The 18,168-nt window shown below is 37.6% G+C and overlaps 1 protein-coding gene across 1 annotated transcript in view; it reads right to left on the reverse strand.

Moving 5' to 3' along the window:
- Positions 1 to 501: 501 nt before the first annotated feature.
- The window catches only part of LOC129886720 (uncharacterized), a 28,251-nt gene continuing 10,584 nt past the window's right edge, over positions 502 to 18,168 (reverse strand). Inside the window, exons 12-51 of the mRNA XM_055961532.1 lie at positions 17,627 to 17,730; positions 16,298 to 16,392; positions 15,986 to 16,225; positions 15,605 to 15,808; positions 15,432 to 15,513; positions 15,266 to 15,333; positions 14,754 to 14,899; positions 14,488 to 14,596; positions 14,248 to 14,394; positions 14,132 to 14,179; positions 13,892 to 14,020; positions 13,575 to 13,814; positions 13,366 to 13,497; positions 13,186 to 13,271; positions 12,981 to 13,086; positions 12,771 to 12,866; positions 12,482 to 12,634; positions 9,091 to 9,273; positions 8,779 to 9,008; positions 8,528 to 8,660; positions 8,157 to 8,282; positions 7,758 to 7,802; positions 7,219 to 7,296; positions 7,018 to 7,134; positions 5,587 to 5,713; positions 5,413 to 5,513; positions 5,177 to 5,314; positions 4,239 to 4,322; positions 3,938 to 4,084; positions 3,729 to 3,854; positions 3,592 to 3,639; positions 3,362 to 3,508; positions 3,221 to 3,282; positions 2,791 to 2,944; positions 2,506 to 2,697; positions 2,320 to 2,424; positions 2,034 to 2,168; positions 1,541 to 1,777; positions 880 to 981; positions 502 to 800 (exon numbers count right to left, since the gene is read on the reverse strand). Of these exons, the coding sequence (XP_055817507.1) occupies positions 654 to 800; positions 880 to 981; positions 1,541 to 1,777; positions 2,034 to 2,168; positions 2,320 to 2,424; positions 2,506 to 2,697; positions 2,791 to 2,944; positions 3,221 to 3,282; positions 3,362 to 3,508; positions 3,592 to 3,639; positions 3,729 to 3,854; positions 3,938 to 4,084; positions 4,239 to 4,322; positions 5,177 to 5,314; positions 5,413 to 5,513; positions 5,587 to 5,713; positions 7,018 to 7,134; positions 7,219 to 7,296; positions 7,758 to 7,802; positions 8,157 to 8,282; positions 8,528 to 8,660; positions 8,779 to 9,008; positions 9,091 to 9,273; positions 12,482 to 12,634; positions 12,771 to 12,866; positions 12,981 to 13,086; positions 13,186 to 13,271; positions 13,366 to 13,497; positions 13,575 to 13,814; positions 13,892 to 14,020; positions 14,132 to 14,179; positions 14,248 to 14,394; positions 14,488 to 14,596; positions 14,754 to 14,899; positions 15,266 to 15,333; positions 15,432 to 15,513; positions 15,605 to 15,808; positions 15,986 to 16,225; positions 16,298 to 16,392; positions 17,627 to 17,730 (5,149 nt within the window). The 3' untranslated portion in view covers positions 502 to 653. The remainder of the gene's footprint in view (positions 801 to 879; positions 982 to 1,540; positions 1,778 to 2,033; positions 2,169 to 2,319; positions 2,425 to 2,505; positions 2,698 to 2,790; positions 2,945 to 3,220; positions 3,283 to 3,361; positions 3,509 to 3,591; positions 3,640 to 3,728; positions 3,855 to 3,937; positions 4,085 to 4,238; positions 4,323 to 5,176; positions 5,315 to 5,412; positions 5,514 to 5,586; positions 5,714 to 7,017; positions 7,135 to 7,218; positions 7,297 to 7,757; positions 7,803 to 8,156; positions 8,283 to 8,527; positions 8,661 to 8,778; positions 9,009 to 9,090; positions 9,274 to 12,481; positions 12,635 to 12,770; positions 12,867 to 12,980; positions 13,087 to 13,185; positions 13,272 to 13,365; positions 13,498 to 13,574; positions 13,815 to 13,891; positions 14,021 to 14,131; positions 14,180 to 14,247; positions 14,395 to 14,487; positions 14,597 to 14,753; positions 14,900 to 15,265; positions 15,334 to 15,431; positions 15,514 to 15,604; positions 15,809 to 15,985; positions 16,226 to 16,297; positions 16,393 to 17,626; positions 17,731 to 18,168) is intronic.

Genomic DNA, 18,168 nt, shown 5'->3' on the forward strand with positions numbered 1-18,168 from the left:
GGAGGAATTTCTGCCTATTACATATTTTTATGAATTCAGACCAAAATAGGACCAGTTGATAACCTTCTGATCTTTGGCCCGAGTCTACCCAGGCTAAGCAAGATACACCAAGCAACTTGACAGGGTATCTTACCCAGGTAACAGTATTCTTAAATATTACTTGAAACTTACCAAATTAATGAACTCTATCAATACCAAATACCAATGCAGAATTTGTCTTTGGTATTTGGAAAGAAAGAAACTCAAAGGATCTTTAAAGGGAAGGTGACACAAGGAGATCATGTAGCAAAGGAGACTACCTGCAACTGTGTTAGAGCCCCAAGGAGTTTGCAACAGAGACTGAAACATTCCATGTTCAACACCAACCTCTTTATATAGTTCAATTGGGGTGTTCCCTATTGAGTAGCAGGTTGTATAATGACCACACTTGTTTTGTTATTTTGACTTGGTAACAAATATAATCCGCCAGTTACCAAAAAAGAGAGATCAAAAAGGAGAAACTTCTGGTCAAATATCCATGGAGACTAACAGTAGCATCACATTATTTCAGTACAACAGCATTCAAATTATTTATGCAGACACTATAAACAGGTCAGAGAAAAGAGATTCAGCAAATTACAAATGGAGTAGTACTACCAAGCAACAAAATTTATCTAATGGATATCAGGTATTCCACCTGACACCACGTTCTCATCCACAGGTTTAGGGCCACCACATGATCTTGAGACGGATTCAAACAGCTTCTCGATCTCTGGGGCACATCTTGTAAATGGCCGACTCCAAAAATTGTACCTTGGATTCTGTTGAACAACGAAATACACTGTTGAGAAGATACTAAATGGAATGAAGATTGCATGAGCATAAATATACACAAAATACCTTTATCAGCTCAATGAATGTGATCAGAAGACCCCATGGATGAGGTCGATTTACAATCAGGCGTTCTAATAGGACTCTGGTTATCTGTTCTTGGATCATTTCCTGCCCATTTTCAGTAAAATTAGTAACTTAGAACAATCCAAAATATAACTAAACAAATCAAATATCTAACCTGTCTTCACACAGAGCATAATTATAAATATAATATAATTATAGTAAGTACTCATTCAGCATTGCAGAAAATAATTGCTAAGTTGTGTAAAATAAGGATAAGGCCAATAGACAAGGAATGCAACCAAATCAAACACACCCTGGGTATTTTCATTAATTAACTATTGTAGCCTATCACTTTGCAGTTCTCAAATATGTAAATTTCATTTCAAAAACATGAAAAATGTATCAAAAATCAAAAAAAATATGTATTTTGACCCTCTTACTTTGAAGCCTCCAATAAGGAAAGGAGAGGGGGAGGGGAAGAGTTTGTGCGTACACATATATAAACACTTTGACCCTCTTAAATCATATAGAGGACCACCTAATCAAGATGAACATCATCATTGAACAATTGAAAGCAACAATTATAAATAAAAAAAAAACAAAAAAAAAAACAAGTGACAACCACAAATATAAATCGGAAAACTAAAAGAAAGCACTTGAGCACCTGGTTTGATTCCGCAAATAGGTAGAGCAGAATAAAGGAAAAGTAATGTGTGTGATTATTTGGGTATCGCAATTGGTTAGCGACTGCATTCAAAAACAAGTAACGCCCCTCGGTGTCCAAGTCCATTATCAAAGTCTGGAAAACATCTAGAGCAGCACCAACCAAGAATACTGCAAATGGAACACTACTGGGCATCGACTGTGCATGGGGAGTCTTTGCCTGCAGCTGCTGGATAGCCTACAGCAACCCATCAAATCTAATAAATACAGGGTAATGAAAATGAACCAAAGAAAAACATGCAATGCAATTACAGAAGAGGAAAAGCTTAGCAAAAAGCGGATAGGAAAATCAAACAAACCTGGAATAAATTAAAATGTAATGACAGAGCACTCAATTTGATTTCACTAGCACACAAATTTTCCGCGAGAATATTTATGGGGTACCATCATACGAGTAAGGACAAGGGAAGAAAGCAGTTGAATCAAGACTTTACCTGCATTCCAACATAGAGTACAAGGGAATTGATAAGGGGTACATTGTAGCGCGTCCCAGCCTTAGCAGCTTCACTTGGAGAGAGCAGCAACTTCTGCTTCAATTCACTCAAGAATGGAGACCCCTGTTGCCTTGTCTGTGATCATTCAGGACAGTATAAAACAAGATGAGCAGACAGAAAAAGCCATATGTATATAGTGTAGTTCATTCTCCTAGTCCTCTCACCCCACACCTATACACATGCTATGTACAGCGAAGAAACAAGATTTTCATTATGTTACGATTACCTTCAGGTATTCATCCACATCACCCTTCATCTGCTTTGATTTAAGAGCTGCATCAACTTCAGAAAGAATGCGAGGGGATTGACTAATTTCTGCGAGTAGATCAATCTATGGACACCAAAAAAGAGTTCATTGTCAAACTTGACAACGGTAAAGAAAAATATGAATAAGTATCACAAAACTAATTACCTTCAAGTTGGGAGTTGATGGATCAGGAAGCCTCATGTTGCGAGGAAATGCACTTAAAATTATATTTCGCATCTGTATGCAGCTTGGAGGAATAACATCACAGAAGCTGAAATGGTAGTCACAGAGGAACTCCGGAAAATCATGGAGGAGAACCAACAAAACCCTGAGAGTCCCTTTATACAGAAACTGGACCTAGAAGGTGAAGAAAGAACATAAATTGATATCCAGATTTTAAGCAACAACACACGACAGGAAAAAAAAAACTCAAAATTTTTCGAAACCAACCGGTTCTCCTAGCTCAGCATTCCTCAGAAAAGGCTCCATAAACTGGAAGAGATCCACCAATAGTCGCTGAAAGTAAGGCCACCCCTTCTGAGCATTTCCAGCAAGTAGTTTTGGCATAAAACTTCGGTGACTTGCAAGTTCAAGCCATGCAAAGCTGAAAGAAACTCATTAAGTTAGTCACTCAGACAAGCACACAAATGTACCTTATAGTAGATTACACATCAAAGAAAAAACCCAATAACTAATCCTATTACAACACACTCTGGTTTCTTTAGTGTAACAAATTAATGTCCAAACAAAATTAGATACATATCATCTCTGGAGAGGATAATTAATACAGTATATACAATTATCTGTCTGGAAAATGCAGCAATACTTAACCGATCCGTTTACAGAAACATTGATACTATACCAACCAGAAACATTGTACCTGAATCCTGGAACTTTGAGGGGCTGAAGGGCATGGAAAGCATTGGCTAAAGCTGTTAAAACCTGAAAGGGCCCCAGTGGAGATCAGTTTTGTAACTGAAGATCTAGTCATGAACATATACAGGGAAAAATAAGAATTTACCTGAAAATTTGCACCATCAAAAACAGGGTCCAGGGAACTGAGATCCACTAACCAATTAATGAAAAGCCTAAAATACGGTCTAGGATTAAAGATCATCTTCTTATCATCAGCGTCCCTCTGGATGAATCTTACAGTGACAGCGAGAACCTGTCAGAGAAAGAAAAGTTCAATAAGCCTAGAGACCAGATAAGAAGCACTAACCTACAAGAAATTACAGATCATTCACATACCTTTGGCAGCAGCAATAATTTACTAGATCCTTGATCCACAGGATAAAACTAGAAAGAAGACACATAGCAATCAGGCAACAACTCCTATTCTAATCTACGGGAGGAAAATAGAAAGTTCTTCAGAAATATATACCAACCTTCAAAATTGAGAACACTAATTTGGCATAGATATCGATTGCAAGGAACGATAGAGGTTGAGCTTGGTGAGATTGAGGGGTGGAACTCATCACCTCAGACGAAAGGCAATGCGAAACAGAAAGTTCCTGAATAATCAAATAATTAACTTGCAATAAAAGCTTAAAAACTTGATCAATAGAGTTTGACTAATGGAATAGGTAAAAATTACCGTGAGTCTGCGGAAAAAACGATCTGAAGTTTCATCGCCTTTTAATAGGCCACTCTGGTTTAATTGCAAGATATAATGAGCATGAGTTGCATCATTCGCTCCAGGAATTTCACAAATACGGTACCACTCGGCAAACAACATAGAGACCTACAAATGTCAGTGATCCAACAGCTTAAGAAAGAGACTGAAAGGAACAGATGAAAACTACCTCTTTATAATTAATCCCAGGATAACTTGCTCCCCAACCAAACGAGCCCTTGGGGAAAAGCAGCAAAACACATTAAATAATAAAAGGAAATACCTGCTCACGGAAACTTGCAGTATCTGGTTCAACACATTCAGAAACACCATAATCTTCTCTGGTACCAGTAGCAGTCACAACAATCTGCTCAAATATTGACATGAAATCAGAATGTATGTAAAGCAGAGGTGGACATGCCTGTTTTACTTTTTAAGTCATAGTGTACAAATCATCTGGGTCTAATGGTTAGTTCAAAAGGTTGGTTGCACCATTTGCTACAATCATTTAACTGACCCTGTATCTTTTTTTGACAAATAAACCAGTAATATTCTTTAAAATACATATTTGTACTTCCTATTGTTTATATACAACATATACTTATCACTGACAACATGATTCCCATTCAGATAGAAAATTAAGAGAGATACAAAAATTACATAAATAGATAGATGCAGAATCATACAAAAGTTTCTCGAGATTGAAGGGAGAAAGGGGCCTTACACACCTTATGAATGTGTTCTGCAAATATAGGTAACCAAAATATTGTTTTATTGCTGGGGTTGTTCACAGTTCTCTTCTGGAGAGTTTTTTTTTTCCTTAGCAGATAAAGTTTAGCAAGATCTCAAACTAGAAAAGACATAACTGCAAATTTTTACATATTAAGGAAATAGTGAAGTAAATAAGGTATTCTTCTATAATAATTTAATCTTTTAAATGAAACAGTACACACAATGCAACAAGGCATGTGGTATGCACAGGTTGTTGGTGTAAGACTCACTACTATTCATCATAATATTTTTGATAACTGAAAAATCCTCGAGGGCCAGCGGGCACACTTAGATTATTTGTTTGAAGACACAAATAAATAAAAAGATCTGTTCAATTTCTAACAAGTACAAAAGCTGGCCATTTTCTAACCAATTTGATCTTCTATGATCAGTTGGTACACAAATCAATATTGCACAATCAATATTGTCAAAGGGGGGATTTTGAGAAACCTTTTTGTCTCTAGATTGCTTGTTGCTATCCTCCTTCCCAAAAGTAACACTAGACAGCGCAGCAGCATTAGCACCAGGGTTCTTAGCAATCTCCACTAGTTGTTGTAGAGACTCAGGAGAACCTGGTCTGGCTGCAATCTGCACCATGATAAATATAGGTAACAACCTACCTCCGAAAAAAAGAAAAAGATGGGAGTAAAAAAGGCAAGACGAAAGAGAAGATAAAGGACATGTACCTTAGCAAGTGCATCAACAAGGTTTTGTAGCTCTGATATGACTCTAGAATCACTTGTCACCAGCGTTTGAATAAGAGATACGGCAAATTCAGTAGCAGACTCTGCATGTCAGACAAAAAAGAATTAGTGTTTTGTACACTCAACTGAACATCAATTGAAAGACAAGTTACATACTGTTTCTGCCAGCATCAAGTAATTTAGCCATGTGCACATTATACTCGGCAAGGTTTAGCAGTTCACTGCGTATCAAACCAACTGTAATGTCTTTGTTGAACTTCCGTTCTTCATCAGAGTAAATTACCTGCCAAAAAATAGTAATCAAATGTAGTGATGAAAAAGGTCAGCTTCCAAACAATCAACTTTATCGGTGCATATTCATTTAATGGAAGGGTCAGCAACCTGCATGAGTTAAACTAAAGATAACGACCTGTCCAACATTAACATTACGGCATAACAAACAACAAATACGCGTCAGTCTCAAACAAGTTGGGCCAGCTATATGAATCCTCACTTCTTCATTTAAGCTCATTCCATCATTATCATACTAAATAACAGTATATGTCCAGAAACATATCCTCGACTCGTGGTGGTTATCAGCTATATGGATCTTTTCCTTCCATTATGCCACATCTTTAACTAAGTCTGCAGTGATACCCATGCATAACACTATGACATGGCAAGTTAAGGAAAATAATTAATAGTTATTCTTTCCAATGAGGAACATGATATTGTAGCAAGTATTGATCTCATAGATTTATATCTCATTTTAAAGAGAAAGTTCACACATATAATGTGTTAACGAAAATTCACTTTTCAAGACCTGCATCCAACATTTGACATACTTCAGAAACCTCATACTTTCTAGAAATTAAATTAACCTGCCTAGCCATTATTGCCATCACTGTCTGTCGTACTCCAACTTCCCACAATTTTGCAGGGTAAGTACTAGAATATTTTGATGTGTCATGTGGACCTTCAATATTTTATTCTAATGCACTTTCAAACATATAACAGAACTTGATAAATTTGAAGGACCCAACTTCTACCCCCCACAACCCATGGCAGCAGTTAAAAACCGCCTAAAAAAGAAAACAATTAGAGTTGAAACCTCCAACTCTTGGTGTCAAAAAAAAAACGTTATGGATCACTATCCAGAGGCAGAACTCATTCAAATATACTGTTCTTTTCCTTGTGAACCATTCAACTATACATGGCTACAACTTCTAAGGAGATGACTGCTTCCAGAAGAAACAGAAGTGTCATTCAAATGCTTGAGTTTCCAAATTACTAGGAGTTGCTTGCACAAAGGACTTTTCAAAGTATAAAGAACATATTCTTAAACTTCATTTTAAACTACCATTAGATTCCAACGACCAAAACTAGATGACATTGTTATACCAAGTAAACACAGCACAGCAGATGAAGAAATTGAACAATAAATAGAGTCCTGAAGAGATATGATTATAACTAGAGTGCAAGCAAACCTTCAAACTGCATATAAAGAGGAGAAAATACACTCTTAACTTAATTATCAAACCATACATACCGAGGAGACTATAACAAATTAATAAATACGAAAAATCAAACTTGGGGTCAGTTCCGTACCCAACTAGTTAGCTCCTTAACAAAAAGCTTGCTAACATCACGGATTGAAGACAGAATAGCAAGATGAGCACCAACATGTGCACTATTTGTAGCATTCTCATACAATCCCTTGAAAGCCTGCAGAAAGAACACTTTTTAACTTTAGAAACGAAATCATGATGATCTAGAGATTATTTCCATACAATTCAGATGAAGATTAACCTTCTGGGCCACTGCCAAGGCGGCCTCATCTCTACTAATACATTTGAGGATTATTGCCGGAACTTCAGCAATAAGTGCCTGCAAACAAACATGTGAACACATGAGATTTTAATTACTTTTGAGAATGGTACCAATAATACATGTGTAGCAAAAAGGCTGAACTTAGGCCATCTTCACAGTCTATAAAAAAAAAATCTCAAGTCATAGCTCCCTCCTAGCTCCAACTACAGGGATTTTCTTTATACAGAGATCTGTCTGGAGCCAACCCTAGGACCAACTGCAGCCTTCGAAACTCAGGATGATGGGCCCACCCCTCTAACCTTCTCCACTTAGATACTAATCTTAGTTCACTTGGCATAAGGCTCAAACCAGATGAACATATGGGAATTCCCCCCCCCCCCCCATAGTTCTTTAAAAACAACTTAAGTACCAAGTTTTTTGCCGAGAATACTTCTAATATAAAGAACACAGGGATAATAAGTGCAAAATCACCCAATGTAACAGCATTCAAGGTTTCTTCACAAAACAAAAGAGGATACCTGAATTTCTGCCTCTTCAGCTTCTTCACTCACCAGGCTTTCAAGCTGTACAAGTACCAAACAAGATATATTAGCTATAGTACATTAGCATGAAACAAAAATGAGAACATATCTGCAGGAAACAATCAGAAGGAATTATACCAAGAACTGAATGAGCCTAAAGTATCAAATGATAAGAGAGGAAATAAGAAGGCAACTATAAGGACACAAAGATGATACAGAAATACATAAATAGCATTATGCACAACCAAGCTATCAGCATAACTCCAAAGACAAGACATATCCTGACAATAGTCTTCAAGAATTTGTAGGGAAACAAACAAACCTCTGTCATCAACACAGTGGGTTTGATTTCTAGAAACATGAAACAGATTAAGAACAGAAGAATGGGTCTCGAACCTTTTCAGAGATAATCTGGTACTTATCCAACGCATCACCAGTAGTCAGCAATGGCTCGGAGATACTATTTCCAACACGTTCAGAGATAGCTGTTGCATTTGATGGCTGTAAGGAAGCTCCCGAATCCTGTAAGAAATAATTAAAAAAATGTTGATCACGGAGGTTGTTAAATCGCCAAAATGCATTACACAACTAGAACCACTAATCCCAATCTAGTGTGTTTGGCTAAAAAGGGCAGCCCGGTGCACTAAATCTAGTGTGTTTGGCTGAATCCTCAATATCCATTCCTCTCAACTTGGGGGCTTTTCATTCCAATACACAGGAAAAGAACATGAGCCTACGGCATACAAAGGGAAAAAACCATAACCAACCTTTGCAAGACTTGATGGTTCCACTGGATGCAATTCAGGAGCTGAGACCGATGTGAATGGTTCAGCAATAGCCTCAGTTTCAAAACTGCTAGAAGTGACATTATCACCCATCCCAAGATGAGGAGAGGAAGCACTGAGATATAACAGACAGGAGGATAGGAACAAGAAATCCAAAATTACCATGTTAGTTGTGGAAGAGTATTTAAGAGACAAGTAAATGAAGAAGCCATCAACAAGAAAAGGGAAAAGACCTATTAAGTTGAGACGAAGTATCTATCTCTTCTGATATTTCCAGTGGCTGCGGAACAGCACTTATTCCTGCATTCATAAGGCCAGACGAGTAAAGGTTGGGGTTCATTTGTCCAGTTCCTGACATATACGCCCTGGAGACACCACCACTGCTGGAAGAAGTTGAAGGACCAGCAGGCACAGCATTTGAGCTTTGGCTTGATTGATTTTGCCAAGGTAAGCGGACGAAATCCTGTGAGACAAGTCGAAGGTGAGTTTATGTGTCCACGTTAATCAGCCAACCTCTTACAGAGGAAGCAACAGAAAACAAGCACCTCATAAACGCGTTGCTGAGAATGGGATAAGCGGCCAGGCTTAGGGCGAAGAGCTTCTGGTAACCCACCCATATGTCCTTGTGTATAAAGGCTTGCATCAAAGAATGAGGCACCGACACCCTCTCTATGTTTCCTCCTTATGGCAAGCTGTTGAGCTATTTCTCCATCAATAGTCTGTATAGCCTGCAAATGCATTACCCAGACAAAAACAAGACATGGAAAATGGTTCAGAGAGGATTAGTGAACTTAGACCCAGCAGAAGCACAATCAAATTTTTATACTCAAGGAAATTACTAGCACTGTAAATACATGAGTTATACAGATTATATTGGCTGCAGTTTATCAAATATTGAATCACTAACCAAAAGTCCTGTCAAAACTAGATTCATGATTAGGATTAGCATTATGTTTAATATCAACTAACACCTTTTCCAGCACTTAGAAGTATACAGTAAACAAAGACAATAGCAAGTTGCATGATATCTCCATGATACAAAAGAGTCCAACTTCCAATCCAAAATCTATCACATGGTGCTAATATTTCCCTTTTATCAAGGGTGTTAACATCAACAATCAAAACATCAAAACAATGAAAATGTGATGTTGCAGTCAACTGTTAACCATGGGAGACATGCTGTGTGTCAAAGAAAGAAGCAAGGCAACTAAACAAAACCCGGCATCTTGTATCGCTAACCATATTAAATCAAAACCATCAAGTAAGCGTACAACTACATCTCGAGACCGACTGCTTGAAACTGCATGAAAAGCAAGTTGAATAGCAAACCAGATGGATTAAAGTTCATGGGCCACTGTAGAGAATCCAAATCTTCTCTGTACATTATCTTTAAATTAGCAGGTGCTCATCTTCAGCAGATAAAAGAATCTTTTGAAGCAAACCACACAACTTCGCCTGTGAGAGCATGCTCACGCTACCAGTCCCAGTCAGGATAGAGGAAGGGGGTTGTCACAGGTTGACAAACAGTGTAAAACTAGTCAATTTAAAACAACTGAAAAACGTAACTTCTCAACCAGGCATGAATCATGCCTCATGCACTATCCAAAGAAAGGGATGATAATTTAGGAATTATGTATTATAGATGTAATTAGACATCTGGAAATCAATTATTATCCGATGTTGTAAAAACCATATGAGACCAAGTTTTATGAGATTCAAGTGCAAAGCCCAATTAAAGCATGAGCTATATAAAGAGATGGCTCAAAATTGAAGAAATAAATGAAGACAAGCAAGCAGAACATGAATACAAACATAAACAACAATAATATGGGTAGCAAAATCGTAATATTAACTTTAATTATGAAAAGTAAAAACAATGTATCACCTCAAAAACAATTTTAGATTTCTAATTTAATGTGAAGATACAAATTTAAGATTCTAGCTCGGGTATAATGATTAGTCCAATATCCCAATTTGGGTTGGCACTTTCATTATTTGATGAATCAACAGCTCTTTTCCTACAGTGTCTCCAACTATTTCCTATATCATTTTAACTATTGAAAAAATAATTTATAATACGTAATAAGCTCTTTAATATCTATTTTTTAAAAAGTGATGGAGGGCAGCCCGGTGGACTTAAGCTCCCGCTATGCGCAGGGTCCGGGGAAGGGCCCGACCACAAGGGTCTATTGTACGCAACCTTACCTTGCATTTCTGCCAGAGGCTATTTTCAAGGCTTGAACATGTGACCTCCTGGTCACATGACAGCAACTTTACCAGTTACTCCAAGTGATGATATTTCATAAATGGTATAACAGCATTAAGACAGTGAAGTAAAAGTTACAAAGTGTTTAAAGCCCCAAACATATCTAACATGTAATCTACATTTACAAAGGCCATATTGCACCAAAAGGCTAGCAAAGAAATACATTTGTGTTTAAGGCTCTGTGTATAACTCGTCACCAACATATTTTTTCATAAAGTTTGAGCATCAATTAGTCCATCACTTAACCAGTTATTCTTGTTTGGTGCCACCATTTTCAATATAGAGCATGTTGACCTACCTATTAAAAAAACGGAAAGAAAGGATCGAGCCTATATACCTTACAAATTAATCTAATCTAAAGTTGATTTTTGCCAAGGCGCAGAACATATTGGCATCTTCACTAAACGCCTCATAAGCTAAGGGAAGTACCAGCGATCGCCCCGACTCTTAGGCTTAAGAGCGCTTCAAGCGTGCTTTCTAATGCAAAATTTGTGATCCATATTATAGATTAGTCTTACTAAGATCACTACAACTGCCAACTATGTGCGATAAAAAAATAGTTCATGTATAGATATATGCGGCAAACCAGCCAAGCCCTGCCCACCTTACCATTTTACCACCAGCCCTATTCTTTTCTTTTTTTCCATTTTTTTCTTAGAATCCAGCATTTTCTTTTTAAGCTTTTTCATTTTATTTACAATCTAAACACGGATTAAAAATTAACATCGGATCCGCAATAGCAAGTAGCAAGTCCAACGACATCCTGATCTTTCAGGTCTAATTGCAGAAATTTTAATGAAAGAAAAAATGAACAAAATCACATCAATGTTTTTGATGGGATTGGAAGCATCTTTTTTTTTCCATCGAAAGAGTTGTATCAATCACGTGGACTTTATCCTCTCTATCAATTCTTCCAACAACCAGAACCACTCAGATACCCTCCTATTCTTTCACAGACATGATTTCATATTATAGATAAAGCCGGGAGACTCAAAAGTAAAAGAACTAAACTGGCTGACCTGCCATACAAAATTGAATGGTTGGCTTGAAACTCACTTAATAACCAACAGCCCTGCTCATGCCACAATACATATTTTTTCTAAAGTTAGGTTCCGTGCACAACACACCCAAAAAAAAAAAGTTTCACCCTGCCCCCATGCAATCTCTAAATGTATTCTGCTTAATCATCATTATCTCACAAGGGATTCATCCTTCCCATATTCAGTAGCCGCAACTAATGAAATTAGAAGGTAGAGGATAGGTGGAAGAAGTGCCCCCAGGGCTTTGATCAAGTGGTGAGAGTGTAGCACATGATGTGTGGTACAGGTACACGTCAAGGTCCAAACATGGGCACTGACAAAAGCCTAATAATTAAATGGAGAAACGTAGTTAACCACTGAGATTCTATTCCATGCTTTCCAAATGGAACGACCAACAACTCACATCACCTACAAGCCCAATCTGTGAGACACTGGATCCGGAAAAGAAAAGCAACTGAAGTAAAATGACATGAAGCAAACAATCATTGGACAAGGTTCAGGATTGTTGAGTGTTAGAAATGACACAACAAAGATTTACCAGAACTTTAACAAAACACAGAATGTCGAGTCCTGGATGGCATTTTACCATCAAATTCCTAGACATAAGAAAAGGCAGATTCAGAAACATACCTTCTCTGTTGCTGCTTGTTCAATCATGGCACAGCCAAGATCGAGATTGTCATTAGTAACAAGCTGAAGGGCTTGATCAAGGAGATCACTATTAATGCCCAATCCCTGAAGTAAATTGCGAAGCTGAACTGATATTGAACCACGTAAAGGTTCCTGAAACAAAAAGAATTCACAATTGTACCCAATAGAAAAAGAAGAAAAATTAGGAAATTCCGCAGTATCAAGATATCATCAGAAAGATCTGATGTCTAAATCAGACACTGAGAATGGTAAAAATGTATCCATCTACCTTGCATGTCACATGAGCAAGACTTCCTGACAGGCTAGCGACCATCAAATGCGCAGCATTACGTATGCGGGTCTCATCCGATTCCATGGCATAGTCCTGTCATGTGTCATCTTAATCAGGTAACAAAACAATTGAACTTTTCTGTTTATTTTTCCTTTCTTTTTTGAAGCAGGTGCAAAATTATGTAAGGGATGTATCAGAAGAAAAAACCTTCAAAACAAGTTCCTTTGTAGTCTGAGTTGCTATAGAAACACTGCGCTGCACAATGCTGGACACTATCTCTTTGATAGCTCTATCCATAGCAATAGGAAGTACACTGCAGAAAGGAATCAAACATGATAAGAGGGTTACAATAAAATTGGTAAGTTATGAACCAACCCCCAAGAGGGCAACAACTGCTATTACAGTTTCGAACCTCTGAAAATGCAACTGCAGACCCAGAGCATGAAGCTTAGGATTGACAATAACTTGCTGCTCTATATTAGATGCAGTTGCAGGAAGCTATAAGAGAACAATTATAAGTTAGAAGAAGTTATCCAAGAACCATTTCAAAAAAAATTGTCAAATAAGTAAAACACTACCACTGCCAACAAACCTGACTGACAGAGAATGGTGATTGCCCTTGTAAAAGACCTTGAGCAGAAGGAAGCTGATCAGACAGCCCAAGTGCTGCGAGCTTCTCATCCTCCGTCATTGGAGCAGATGGAAGATGAAGCGGAGCAGCATACTGAATCCACCACATAATCAATTCAGGAAACTTAATTATCATACATTCTGACACGACAAACCAAATAAAGCCCAAACCTGAGTTAAAATTCGCGAAGGACCACTAGGATGAGGACTGGCAACCTCAAGTGGTAGTTCAACCTGGTTTAGTGAAGATATAATGCCAGATTTGGTATCAGCCACAATCTGTGGTTGGGAAGATCCACCAACATCCTTGTTTGAGAAGTCGGGATTTCCTTCCACTTCTCTCACTCTGTCTTTAAGAAGAGAAGTTGGAACTACCTCTTTTAGATCCACACCAAGATTTTTGAACAGGACCTGGAAAGTGAATAAATAGGTAATACTTCTTTAACTACAGAACAGAAAGGTCACAAGCCACAAGTTAAAACACAAACCTCAATGTCAAATTTGAGATTCATTTTAAGATTTGGCATTGCATAAATCTCAGCAAGTAATCCAAGAATGCCCATGGTCCATGGGTTAGGTGGTTGGTATGCTAGACTGCTTTGGCATGGTTCCAGAATCTGCAGCTCACAACGCAAACTCAATGTCACCAAAAATCCAAAGAAGTCGTTAGGAAGAGGGGGACTGGGTAGGGGGAGGGGGGTACAAAAAGATATGTCAAGTAAGACAACCTTCGACGTGAAAGGAATAACTGCAATCATCAAACCTTTTTCATATGCCTGCATAAGAAAGAGAATAAATAAATAATCATAAGATAAAGATGCATTAATTCACAACCTGAACAAACCTCTATAATCAATGACTTCGGATCGATCTCCCGCGCCCTCAAGACTTGATTCTTTCCAATTGTGATTTTGCCTAGCCAGCTTCCAAGGTTTTTTAGCAAAGAACGCTCTTCTGAACTTGACTTTATCAACTCTGACCCTAAAAGAACCTGAAAGAAAATCGAAACCAGATATGAAGCAAATGAATATCACTTTCAGGCTTCAGCAGCACTGACTCAAGTAACGAGCAGTAGCTATAAGACCTTGCAATTCTCGTAGGTTGCTTGAACAATCTCTTTGAACAGAGATTTTGAATTTGCTTTGTCTAAGAACTTCAGGTACAAGTCATGAAAATTTGGCTCAATGCTTGCTCTGTCAAAGAATAAGCAAAGGCATAAAGGAGCAATCAAAGTTAGGGGGAAGGAAAAAGTGCAAATTCAAATTACAAAATAAAGCCGGGCCCACTATCATGATCTTTCTTCATCGAAAAATAAATATATTAAACACAAGAAATATAACGTAAACTAACCTTTTCATCACCATATACTGAGCAAACCACGGGTAGTACTGCTCTTTCAAAACTTCAGTAAACTCTTTTGCCTTAGCCTCAATATTTGCCGCAGATAAGTTATTTATAATAAATGAAATCTTATCCTGTATCTCTTGTGCAGGAGCCTGTGAAAATAATGAAACTTCACTTAAAAATTGACAGACGATATTACAAGGACCTAGCTTAGTCCCTTCAGCTTAACCATGCCATCTGTAATCCAAAAGACTCGCCGATACATCTAGACACAGCTACCAAACTTCATGATATGTACAAGGAAAAAGTCACTTATTCCATTGTAAAGACATCAGGATGTCACGTGTGTCTTGACCAAAATAGAAAACAAAAATAGTATATCCTAGAACCAATTGATAGGGATATGCTCACAATAGAGCAACACATATTTTGATGCAATAACATGGACATTAACCCATTTAAAACATGGTGGTACAAGAAACATGCAGTGTCACCAAAGGGATAAGAAACAAGAATACCTCTATGGGTGTTTCTCTTCTCTCTGCAGCAGCAACAAGTGTTTCAATATTCAATGCAGAACCAAACCCTATAACAAATCAGTGTCACATCCATCAGCGCCTCTATCTACAACAGCAGCAGGGAAAATAAAAAATAAAAATGAGTCTATGACAGGCCAAGTATTACTTGCAGAGGTAATGGCTCCAGACGGGCGAAGAAAACCAGGGGAAGATGTCAGTACTGCTGAAGTACTGCTTGGACCTTGTGGCTACAATTTAACAAGAAAAGAGTCACTTCATAACCTGCAACAGACTAATCATAATATGGCCAAAGACACGTCACGCAAGCTCATTGTATACCTTCTGAATGCCAGCATTATCACTTGAAGGAACTGTAGCAGGTTGCACTGCAGGTGATAAAGCTGGCTTCAAGTAGCTAGAGAGAGCAGCAGAGGGTTTCCTCTCCTCTAAGGAGCTTTGTTGCCTCTGAGGAAGCTGACTTGAAGAGGGTCCTTGCATACTTTGCTGCAAGCCACCCTGTCCAACCACTGGAAATGTTGGACCCTGAAGAAGTTAAAAAAATAAATTGAAAAGTGATTTGATTAGCCCAGGATAGTCATAAAACTACACTCTGAAACAACACCTACAAAACAAAGCACTAAACCTTTATCCATTGGGCAAAATGTTTTTTTCTAAAATCTTTTTAAAATGAATAATAATCAGACCAGAATAATAACTTACCTCGGTATTCATTGGGGAAGATGGGATAGGACCATGGAATTGATCAACAGCAGGACTGTGGCCTACCTCTGATTCAGAATGTGCCAGTGATAACCTAGCAAGTGCCCGTTCAATGAATGCAACAAGATCTGAATGAGTTGCTCGGAGATGAGATATTTGCAAGATATGGTTACAGTATTGCGGCCATTCAATCAGACGATCAACGAACTGTTCAAGTGCCATAATCCCAAAAACAAACATCTGCATGCAGAAAAGCTATCAATACTATGAACCAGAAATCTCATTTAAGAAGGGTAATCACTGAAAATAAACCTTTGAATCAGCAGGCTTGCGCAATGCATCCAAGACAGCTCGCAAGGCAATACCAAGTGCAAGATGAGTTACCAGCTGATTCTTAATAAGTGACCCTGCAAAAGCAAATACACACCACAACAAGAATTATAACCAACTAGGAAGATAATTCCCCAACCACCACTTGTGTGACTACACTGGGAATGTAGTTGTCGCTGGACCTTGTAATACTAATACCATCCTTTCATCAATCGTGTACTAAATTTCAAAAGCTATTTCTGGGGGCCACCATCTAGAATCTCATTTTTTTCAATGCAGTATAAGAGAGAACAAAATCATGTAGTTCTTTTATTGAAATTACAACGGACCCTTGGCTTGACCACCAATAAATCATCTGTTTTAGCTCAATCTCAAAGTTACTGTAGAAAGATAAAAGTTTCAACAGTATCGCTCTGTTCAACTGAATCAAAGAAGAAAACTATTGTATGGTTCATTTTAAAATAATCTAAAACAAGAATTTGTGGGTTAACAGAGAATCCACATTATAAAGTAAAAATCAAAGCTACTCTTGTATCAAGTTAAAATGAGTATTGCCTCCATATTAAGATGTTCCCCAAGTGTTTCATCTGGGATACTATAGCTCTTTGTTTCATTTTGTGATGTCTAGACGACTTAAGACTTAAAAAGTGTAACATCTAATTAGGTCACCAAATAAGAGTATCAACATATTTAATGTGACCTTGACTAGTGCTTTTTTCTTCTCGTGTATAATAATCCACAGAGAATCAAGTCAAACCCAACTACACTCTGATGAACAAGCCATCAGAACTGACAACTGTTTACCTTCTCTTGATAAACAACCCCCAGACCATTGGGCTTTGACTATGATCAAGGTAGTTCATATGAAGAAATTGACCGTGGATATTCAATTCCAACAGTTACATAATCCGATTCTTTTTTAACCCTCCTCTTGCATATGCAGTTAAAATGACCTCTTATTGCTGCTATTAGCTGCAACAGAACCCATTAGGCTACAAATACCTAACACCTTCTTAGTCAGTACCAGAAAACTGAAGGATAAGGATACTGGATGCAAACTAGAAAACAAAGATAACTCGCCTCAAAGGACATAAGAGCACAACTAACATCTTTATGAACTTACTAGGGTAATATAACTTTTCATATTTAATTAAACAACCAAAAGAGATTTATATTTTTTTAAAATTAAATAAAAAGTGCATGGTGTATAGGTAACAAAGCACACTTGAAAACACCTTAAAGTCTAGCAGAATTTATCGCAAATCTAACTGAAAATTGGACAAATTGAAAGATGAACTCTAAGAAACCCACCAAATAGAACAGCTGCAATTTTGAGCTGCCTTTCTGGGTACTTGGAGAGGAATTTGTATTCTTCAAACAGATTACCGATCATGCACTCGAAAATTGCTTGCTCCCTGCAAATTTCAACGATCACTTCAATATCTCTTAAAATTATAAAGTATTAATGAATCATGATTGTAGACTAAAACAACTGAGTGGAATAACTAGAGCCATTTCATCAGTTTTCACGCCAACTTGAAAAAATTAAATTGATAGAACCAAATCTTACTTCTTTTCTGCAATATAACAATATTAATAAGATAAGAATCTGTGTTTAGGATGGGAACTCTCAATACTTTGAGCATACCAAACTAAACTATAGAGAAAAATGAGGGAAATAGATGAATTCTCACTTCACCCAACAATGATCACATGCCACCTTCCATAACACATTGAAGAATGACAAGTATTAACAGCCACGTGGGCTTTTAGAGCATAAAGAGCAAAATGCCAACGGAAAAGCAACTGCAACTCTGTCAGCACTAAAGAAGCAGAGAAGCGAAAAGCAAATG

The sequence above is a fragment of the Solanum dulcamara genome, chromosome 4, assembly GCF_947179165.1.
Source record: "Solanum dulcamara chromosome 4, daSolDulc1.2, whole genome shotgun sequence".
In the NCBI taxonomy this organism is placed as follows: domain Eukaryota; kingdom Viridiplantae; phylum Streptophyta; class Magnoliopsida; order Solanales; family Solanaceae; genus Solanum; species Solanum dulcamara.